Source organism: Puntigrus tetrazona, chromosome 15 (genome assembly GCF_018831695.1).
Source record: "Puntigrus tetrazona isolate hp1 chromosome 15, ASM1883169v1, whole genome shotgun sequence".
Classification (NCBI taxonomy): domain Eukaryota; kingdom Metazoa; phylum Chordata; class Actinopteri; order Cypriniformes; family Cyprinidae; genus Puntigrus; species Puntigrus tetrazona.
In genome coordinates, this window is record NC_056713.1 from 17,084,593 (window position 1) to 17,094,224 (window position 9,632).

Below are 9,632 nucleotides of genomic sequence, written 5' to 3' on the forward strand. Positions count from 1 at the left end.
ATTTTTATTATAAAATTGATAATATTATTGACTGCAATAATACACAGGCCTCAAGTATTTGCCTCAACACTTACAATTATATGTATTTTACATTTACATGTATAAAATATGTATAGTATTAATGTTGAGCCATATTGATGGTGTCATGGCCTTAAGATCAAATAAGACAAAAAATAAATAAATAAACACTGCTTTTTAATATGTATTAAATTGAAGGCAAAAGTAACTTTTTTATTTTTATTGACATGAAAAGAAAATGAATTATGTGTTAGTGGTCAGAGTGTAAGACTGTGTCTCTCTTTCTGAGGTCAAGGTGTGAAAAGTCAGGTAGAAAACCACTGAAAAAACTTTCCTCTTCATCTAGAGAACAACAGCTTGAGAAAGTTCATCATCACGTTATCCACCTTTCACGTGCCTTGTGCAAATGAGCACATCTGCAGGCTGTCGTGTGAATGTTCGAGCAGGGGAAAGGGTGTGTGTGTGTGTGTGTGTGTGAAAGAGTGTATGCAGTCTTGCTTGCAAGTGTGGGAGTGCTACAAAAGTGAACTGCTCAGATACTTGAGGCCTGTCTATTTATAACACTTATATGTCTATCTGGACCATAAGAACATTAGGTTTAGTCAGATTTCAAAGCCTCACGTATAACACAGCCCCAAGTGCAAAACTATAAACACACAAAAACAACTCTACAGAAATACACAAGACCAAAGATATACTGTATGTTATGACCGGTGAATGTAATTTAAAAGAATATCTTTCCAAAAAACTCTTGTGTCAGATTCTGTCATTGTTTACTCCCGTGTCATTGCAGGCCTGTACTATTTGACTTTCTTTTTTTCTGTGAAACACAAAAGAAGACATTTTGAAGAATGTTGGAAACCATCTCTTTTTTTTTCATCGTTGACTTGCATTGCGTGAATGGAAGAATTCTCGAAATATACATTCATGTTGATCCACAAATTATGACAGAATTTTTATTTTTTAAATGAACTGTCCTTTTAAAAAAGCAGCCTATGAATATGCAACACTCCAGGTAGATACGCTTGATATTATAATAAAAACAAGTCTTTTCTACTCACCATTAGAGAAAAAACCAACGCCACAATGTTAATAGGCCATGCTGGACAAAAGCAAGTGAAAATAGTCAAAAATATATAATTTTTCAGTGGTGGTGCCCCCTGCGCCTCAGCGCACCTTCCAAAACTGTGGTCCGAGCTGCCATCGATAGAGCGGTTGGTCTTTTCATCCGACCGTTGAAGACCAGGACTCATGATGCAGGAGTAGCAAGCAGAGAGAGTTAGCAAGGATCAGGAGATCCTGAGAACATTTACAGGAGCCTTGCAGAAAAGATCAGGAAACTGAATGGAAGACCGGAGGAGAAACAAGAAGGCAAGAGCTCATGAAGACACTCATGGGGATGTCAGATGATTGGGTAAGTGTGAAAGGCGATGGATGAGACGTTGAGTGAGTCAGAGATGGCTTATGACCTAATTACCACCCGGCTTGAACACTATCCCACTTCAGAGAGGGAGAGAGAGAGAATGTGTGCAGGACGCTGAAGCAATGTAAGATGTAAGATGTAAGATGTAAGAGGAGAGGCAAGCAGAGGAAAAAAAATCTGTCTGCTTGCCCATATTACCATTATCTGTCAAAGGGAGAAGGGAGCGTTAAAGTTACAACTGATACAGCCATATGGATAATGGCCCCAAAATCACATTACAAGGCTGCCAAGAAATGCACACTGGCAATTTTCCCACGGTTTTTGCATAGTACTACAAGTGGGGAGGCAGCAAATAGCACAGCTTAGAGGACAAACGCTGTATTGCGCATTACATGCACAACAGAACACGGCTCGTTACCTTGTTCTTGTTACACATGCCTTATAGTAAAAACAAAACAGTAAATTATAGCAATTACAGTAAGTACTCATTTAATATTGCTTAGCGCGTGTTACAATTTTATTTAAATTATTTCCAAAATGTAATATTTTTTTTAAAACATTTTTTTCAAGGATGAAATATATTTCAATCCTTTTTTCTTTTGAAGAAATTCTGGCTTTTTTCTCGATTTTTTTTTTTTTTTTTTTTTTTTTNCTTTAAATTTGCTTTAATACAGAAACTAAAAGCGCGCCCTAAGCGCATTGAAGTTTTTTGCGATATGAATTGCATTTCGAAACGTTCTTGAACAAATCAATTTGTTAAATAAATCGTGCGCATTTGACAAAAAAAAAAGTCACTGACTCAGGCTGTGGTGTGAGCCCGAGTGGCCTATCTGTGGGTGTTACCGTATCGTGTGAGTTCGTGCAGATAAGGTGACGCTTTGTTTCAAACGGCAGGATACACCACACAGGAAAAATGAAAAACAGCTGCCTCTGCTGACGCGAGAAACCCGCCGTCTCTGCAGCTTAAATAAAATGACGCTCACAGCTCTCTTTGCTCTCTTCACAACCGTTTGTTTCGCAGGTAATATCACGCTTTCCTCCTCGACAGCACGATTTAATGTCAAGATGCTGTCAGAGTTGCAAAAACTGTAATTATCAACTTTCTTTTTCTTTTCAGGTCTGGTACCTGGAGATGCAGCATGGAGCACGTCTGTGTGTCAGATACCCGAGATTGCGACAAAAGAAGGAGCAGATGTTACAATCACCTGTCATATTAAAACTAATTCAAGCGTGCAGAGAGTCATGGTTAAGTGGTTGCGAGATAATCAAGCAGTGAGCAAAACTGTTTTGTCTGCTTTTCCATCTCCTGTAAATGGATCTGTGTTTTTTAACGCAACGCTGCAGCTGCAGTCAGTGCGTCTACATCACAGTGGCATCTATTACTGCACAGCTCAGTCGGATATACCTACACTTGGATCTGTTGAATATGGAAATGGGACGTATTTATATGTGGGTGAGCTTTATCTTGCACTTGGTTTATCATTTTCATTCTATACGATTTTTATGCAACAGTCATTGCATCCAACAATATCTGGAACTTAAAAAGTTGTAATGACAATCCAAAAGATAAACACGTATACTTCTCTCTCACGGCAGAAGCAGTGAAAACACCAGATCTCACACCTGGGACACTTCCACCAATCGCATATAATTCAGACACAGTAAGGTGGTCGGTGCTTTCAGGGTTGGCTTTTATTTTGCTGGTCATCTGCACTGCCTGCGTTATTCACATACGTTCTAAAGGTAAGAACAACTGTCAAACTTTAATGTTTATCACAGTGTGCTTGTCTCACCGTTTTTTATTTTGAGTAGGACGCAGCAGAATAGAACCTAGAGCGAAAGAAGCCCTGGTGAGCGAAGTTAAAATATTTCCAGTTGCTTGTGAATATTGGCAGAGGTGATGGTTATTGAGAAAAGTAGCATTGTAGTTTTCAAACAAGTTATTTAATTGTTAGGTCGACGCTACCGGCGGATCACAGTGCCCGGACACTCATGTTGTTTATGCAGCATTAAAGATTCCTCGAGACGGCGTGAAATCAAGAAATGAGGTAAATGACGTCCATTAGGAGCCTTCAGTATTTAATTCATGCTTGGTTAATTGTTGCATGTTAAAAATTCAGAAAGCAAATACAGTTTTGTTTTCTCCACTTCATACGTAACCACGTGCCATTATTATTTGATTGTGTTATGACTTTGTTTCAGAACTGTCCAGCTGTGACACTCACTTCAGTGATCTGCACCGAGGAATCAGTCACATACTCTGAGGTCCACATAAAGAAAGGACCAAAAGATGAAGGTTAAGCAGTATTTGACTGAATTCTATTCACACTGTAATCTCTTTTACCTTGCTTATGACTGTCATCAACGGTCTTTTATTGGCACTTCAAGCTTTTTGTCCTCTCCGGCCCAGTTCAGTAAATGCATTTCAGTAAAAGTGCATTTTTCTTTGTTTCTTCATGTAACGCTTGTGAAGATAAATGTTAAATGCTGTGGGCTCAAAGTGCATGCGTATAGTTTTTTTTCATTCTTCAAAAGGTGACGGTCAAACCCACGTGCAACCTCGCAAAAATGCATGAATTATGTTTCGCGAGTTTATTTGCCAGTAGTTGAATTTTTAATACTATAAGTGCACCGAATAGATACTGTTATAGTATGAAATTACTTTATAGGAAACAAACTGATAAAACGAAATTTAAAAAGAGAGAAAATGTAATGCGTGCAAAGTTTTATTTCCATTTTTTAACCTTCGTATCACACACACAAAACAATATTTGACTGAAAATATTGACGCCTAAATTAACATCCAAGTCAAAAATATTAAAGTCACTTAATCAAATAAATTATTTATATCAATAAAACTATATTTTGTGTGTTAAAATATCTCTTTAAGGTTACCGCGACAGTGTTGATAGCACGTTTTGTAGCAATAATCGAGAAATTACAAGAATTTAACTCTTTAATAAACAGAAGGGATGTTTTTTTTTAGCAAAGATAGATAAGTTTTGCTGCCTACGCAACCCCATTCAGGGACTTGACGGTAAAAGCCCTAGTCATATGCTTTAACAACAAGATAACGCTGTTTCATCCTGAGCAAAATCTTTAGTTTCAGTATATTTTCACAAATGTCCCTTGAAAACAGATTTCTGTGTGGGGGAGTTCAGCGCTTGCTCTCAGAAGACAGAATCAGTAGCTCCGTAGGCGATTTGACATGATCTGAACCCACAGGTGAACCAAAAAAGACGTGACTCATGCCGTTTTATATCACGTAGGAGTCTTGCAATTTGAAATAATTGAATCGGCATTCCCCAAATTGACTTTGAAATTTTTTTTATTTCATTTTTCAGAGGGTCAAGCTTCAAACGAGAAACATTAAAACTTTCAATTAATAACAGCCATACTGTTTACTTCGTAAAAAGTGTTATATTAGTGTTGCTACTTTTTTTTTTTTTCTCACCGGTACCAGAATCTTCAGTTAATTGAAGCGTATTTATATTCCAATGAACACTTTAAACCTCTAAAAGAGATTAAAGGAATCGTGTTATGAATATAAACTTGGTAAAAGCAACATAACAGCGTGGAAATAGGGGTTACAATTCACATTTTAAAACATCTTACTGAAGATAATACATTAGATCATGACAGCACCGGACATGCTTTCACTCTCAAACACACACACACACACACGCACACACACACGCACACACACACACACACACACACTCACTCAACAGTAGCATCATTCACATTTCCTTCTGTCACCAAAAAAAAAAAAAAAAAAAAAAAAAAAAAAAAGTTCAAGTTCATCAAATCATGAAACAAAAGCATTTTTGGACACACAGAATATCACGTGTTTGCGTTCTTGAGTGTAAAAATCTCTCTTAATCATGCTGACAGATCTCTCCAGATCAAAAAGATAGTATGTACAATATTTTACACAAACAAGGTTGAATCTAAGTCTGAGAAATATGTTCTCCTTATAATTACCGCTATTTTCACGATCAATGCGATGAATCCAGTTGCAAAACTAACAAAATATACATTTCGACATCCCGTCGCACTATATTCTTCAGTAGAAAATGTACCAAATGTGTCTGAAATACGCTACAAAGATCCAAATGGTTTTGACACATATTATTGCTCTTATGCTTTTAAAATGAAAACGCTTTTCTAGAGTTACAAACCTACATGTACATAATGCCGTCGCAAAAAAAAAAGGACAAAACTTTGAACAAGAACTGAGAGAGAAAAATAAAACTAAGACAAAAATACACTTAAGTTGTTAGCGTTTTAAACCGAGAAATGAACTAGTTATTTACAGGTTTAGCTCTATATAAGAGGAGCAGGAGGTTAGTTTAAAGACCGATGTGACAGTAATTCATAAAACAGGAAATATGTCACATCACATTAATAGTGTTGCAGCCGACATTCCAGCAGTTTAGGGTCGATTCATCTAAAACCATTCAAAAACAGAGCGCTTGAGAAAATAACAAAACCCTGCGGCACGTAGAGTGCATCCGTTATATTCGATTGAAATCACCACGTACTTCAAAAACCCTTCCTTAAGATGTAGGGAAGACGTCAGAACCGTGAATACTATTGTACCTCTCACTCATTTCAATGGTAGCCGTTAGTAAATGCTGTGGCAATCAGAGGGCCCTGTAAACAGAAAAAAATGCATTTTAATGCAGCATTAAAAAACTAACAGGAATAACTTGCTTATTTTGATCTAACAAAAGTTATTAAATTTCTTTCATCCTTTTTTAAATTAAAAATCGACTAAAATGCAATTCAGATGTGCAATGACTTGAACGCGCTTCTTACATGAAAATTGTGTTTTTAATTACAATTGAATTACAAATATTTATAACAACTTATAATAAATAACAGTAAGTATTATTACCTAGAACTATGACTAATAATATTTGAAAATTTGCCTTCTAGATACTCATGACTGTGTATGGTTACACCACAGGATGTTTTTAGAGTCATTCAGTTAATGGGTTTTTTTTGTTTTTGTTTTTTTGAAAATGTTTTTTTTACTTTTTGTTTTTAAACCTTACGGATACCAAGAGAACATTTCAAAATGTATTTTTTCACTTCAGTGTTATTTTGTCATTATTTATAGGACTAATATAGTACTTGTTAGCTTTAATTTTTATATTATCAGTTTTCATTTTAAAATGTGGTTTAAGCAATTTTGCCATGTGTTATCACATATGTTATTTACCACATAAAATATGTTTGTTAACTTTTTCCTCAAATAAATTCTTAATTTGCTGCTTATTCGTTAGTAAGGTAGTGGTTAAGTTTAGTTATTGGATTAGGGATGTAGAATAAGGCATTAATATGTGCTTAATTAACACTAATAAATGGCTATTATGCATGTGAGTAATAAGCGAATAATAGGTGTAACCGTAAAATAAAGTGTTACTATTATTATTTTTCTAATACTTTATTTTTAGTTATTGTACTTTAGCTTCAACTGATTTATGAAGTTATTTGCCAAAGCAACATTTCACTGACCGAAAGTGTTTTTGCTAGTTTTTGGCGTGTTAGTTAACTGACTCACCCCGAGGCTGTGGCTGAATCCGGTGCTGGGGGCGGGGCTTGCAGCGCTGATGTAGCTACTGACGGCTGAGTCCTGATTGGCCGTCCCGTACAGGTCTGCCATCGGCCCAGGGCTGCTGGTACCTAAAAACCCAGCTGAGCGAGAAGGAGTTGAGCCTACAGAACAAATCAACATGAAATTCCACAATCGCTTCTCACTAAAAGGAAATCTCAAAGCTATATAGGCCATCCACCGGAGCGTGTTTTCTTATGAGAGCGGGGCATGTGTGGGATGTAGAAAAAAACAAAACTGTCGCACCTCTGACCACAGCTGCTGCTGCTGCGGCTGCCGCCATGGGGTTGTACGCCGTCAGAGGAATGGCTGCGAAAAACATCCGCGTGCACGAAGAGCAAGCAAAACAAACAGGAAAGAGAGCTTAATCAGTGTCAAGAAGGAAAAGTGCCTGCGTCACGCACTGATTAAGAACTGACGCTCTGATAATGCGCCTGTTGTGCAGGATTTCCTGGGTGCTGTTGTCACAGACGCGAGATAACGGCGCACAGATCACACTGCGCCGCGTGCATTAGCTGCTTGTAAAGCTCATAGAGGAACTAACCTGTGAGCTCAGGGGGGTGGGGTGATGTCAGAAGGGGGGTCCTCTCTAAGTGGAATTCTAGAATAGAGATAAACACAGAAAGCCGTTTAAACATACACACAAGTGCTGCTCACGCTGCGCACATGGACGGGCGCTACTTAGACCGCCTCTCTGAGATTTACAAGCAGCCGCGGGTCTCTATGGGTTTTTGCGCCCTCACAAAAGCAACAAGCGGTATTGACAGTGATGAGAAAATGTTAACTGAGCAGCAAATCGACACGTTAGAATGATTTCTGAGGGGCTGTGTGTGGAAATTCAGCTTTGTCATCACAGGAATACAGTCTATTCAAAAAAAATTGTTTTAAACGGTTATAATATTTCGCATTATTACTGGTGTGCATGCATTTTTTTTGGATCAAATAAATGCAGCCTCGGGGGGCATTAAAGACTTCTAAGCATTTTAAAATAGCGCCGACCCCCAAAACGGTGCTGTACATACAATATAATGCAATATATGAGACCATGGACAACAAAACCAGTCATGAGGGTCAGGTTTTTGAAAGTGAGATTTCTAAATCATTATAAATAAAGCTTTACAGTGAAGTATTGTGTGTTAGGATAATATTTGGCCTAGATTAACTGAGCTCTTTGAAAATCTATAATCTGAGGGTGCAAAAAATCTAAATAATGAGAAAATCGCATTAAAGTGCTTAGGAATTAAAACGTTTTTAGGAAATTTAATGGAACACGATCTTTACTTAATATCCTAAGGATTTTTGGCATAAAGTGTGAACCATACAGTGTACTGTTACTTCTGACTGGTTTTGTGGTGCTGTATCACTAAAATCTAATTAAATCACAGTATTTCAATTACAATTAATGACTTTTAATATGAACTGCCTGAATCCACTATAAGTCACAAATGCAGTTTTACCATTTTAGTTAGTCATGAATATAGTTCTGTGATGTTGCTTATTTATAAACTGCTAAACAGTCCTTTCCTGATTCAAAAACCCAATGTTTAATAATATCTGAGTATCTGCAAAAAATGCTTCAACGTGTGAAAAGGACCCACAGAGTGCATGAGCTGGACATGGAGTCTTACCGGGGAACTGATACGTGTATCCTGGTGTGAGACTAGTATAGCTGCGACCAGCATATGTTGCTGCCTGGAACCCTGGGTAACCTGGGAAAAAAAAATACGACACAAATTAATGTCTATTGATAAAGTATTGTGAGTAAATAACAAAGCTATATAACAATTATACGAGTAAAATAAATAATTGATTATTTAAATATTATTAACGGTCATATGATAACTCAAACTGATATCAGTTAGTGTAGTAGAATGAAAGTGTAGCGTTTGTGTGTTTGTGGATTTTTATTGAATGCATTTTTGACTCTGAACAGCAGAGGGCGGAAGAGCCCCTTCTATGCTTTAAACTCTAATCATCTTCGTAATCTAGACTCTTACCCAGCATTCCTATGCCGAGCATAAAGGCGTCCATCCCATAGGGCATGACACGAGCACGACCTCTTGAAGAGCCTGTGGGCGACATCACTTCCTTGGGCTGGGCCTTCTTACACTCCACCTGGAAGTTATCGGGTCGATCAAACGCAGGCTGTAGCAGTGCGTCTTAAACGGTGTCTCAGGATAAGAATTCTTACCATCTTGTTGTTGATTTCGTGGAAGTGGATCTCGCAGACTTTCTCCACCACGTCTTCATTCTCAAAGGTCACAAATCCGAACCCTGAAGCAATAAAGAGTCCAGACCGTGGTTTACATTCGGGTTTCCACTTCAGCCATCATTATAAACAATATCTAAAGTGCGTGTGCTTCAGTTGGGCTTCAGGTGAAGCAAATTCTACTTCCCTTTTCACTGACCTTGTAGTAAATACCGGAACGATATCACTAAATACAATGATACTATAATAAATATCAAAGCGCCTTCTGATATAATCACCACCACCTTTAAATATTTTTTGTAACATTAATTTGTAATTATTTGTAAAATTCAGATACATTCTTATTGAATAAAATAATTGTA

The 9,632-nt window shown here is 37.3% G+C and overlaps 2 protein-coding genes across 3 annotated transcripts in view; one reads left to right on the forward strand and one right to left on the reverse strand.

Moving 5' to 3' along the window:
- The first annotated feature begins 2,315 nt into the window (after positions 1-2,315).
- LOC122359259 lies at positions 2,316-3,934 on the forward strand. Of its 2 annotated transcripts, none has more exons than XM_043259568.1 (6): positions 2,316-2,462; positions 2,559-2,894; positions 3,038-3,184; positions 3,254-3,291; positions 3,397-3,489; positions 3,644-3,934. In XM_043259568.1, exons 1-6 carry the CDS (start codon positions 2,414-2,416, stop codon positions 3,740-3,742), a joined length of 762 nt encoding a protein of 253 aa, XP_043115503.1. In that variant the 5' UTR covers positions 2,316-2,413; the 3' UTR covers positions 3,743-3,934. The 2 variants fall into 2 exon arrangements, with proteins under 2 accessions (XP_043115503.1, XP_043115505.1); XM_043259570.1 differs by having other exon boundaries at positions 3,041-3,184.
- Positions 3,935-4,751: 817 nt separating this feature from the next.
- Positions 4,752-9,632, reverse strand: part of LOC122359261 (RNA-binding protein Musashi homolog 1-like) — a 12,654-nt gene continuing 7,773 nt past the window's right edge. Inside the window, 7 exon segments of the mRNA XM_043259571.1 lie at positions 4,752-6,097; positions 7,011-7,165; positions 7,308-7,370; positions 7,606-7,662; positions 8,690-8,770; positions 9,059-9,176; positions 9,253-9,335. Of these exon segments, the coding sequence (XP_043115506.1) occupies positions 6,056-6,097; positions 7,011-7,165; positions 7,308-7,370; positions 7,606-7,662; positions 8,690-8,770; positions 9,059-9,176; positions 9,253-9,335 (599 nt within the window). The 3' untranslated portion in view covers positions 4,752-6,055.

Bases quoted from the DNA above. Each gene is read 5' to 3' on its own strand.
- LOC122359259 (XM_043259568.1), top strand. From the start codon at position 2,414: ATGACGCTCACAGCTCTCTTTGCTCTCTTCACAACCGTTTGTTTCGCA. The intron at 2,463-2,558 runs GTAATATCACGC...TTTTCTTTTCAG, and splicing joins CACAACCGTTTGTTTCGCAG to GTCTGGTACCTGGAGATGCA. The intron at 3,292-3,396 runs GTGAGCGAAGTT...TTTAATTGTTAG, and splicing joins CTAGAGCGAAAGAAGCCCTG to GTCGACGCTACCGGCGGATC.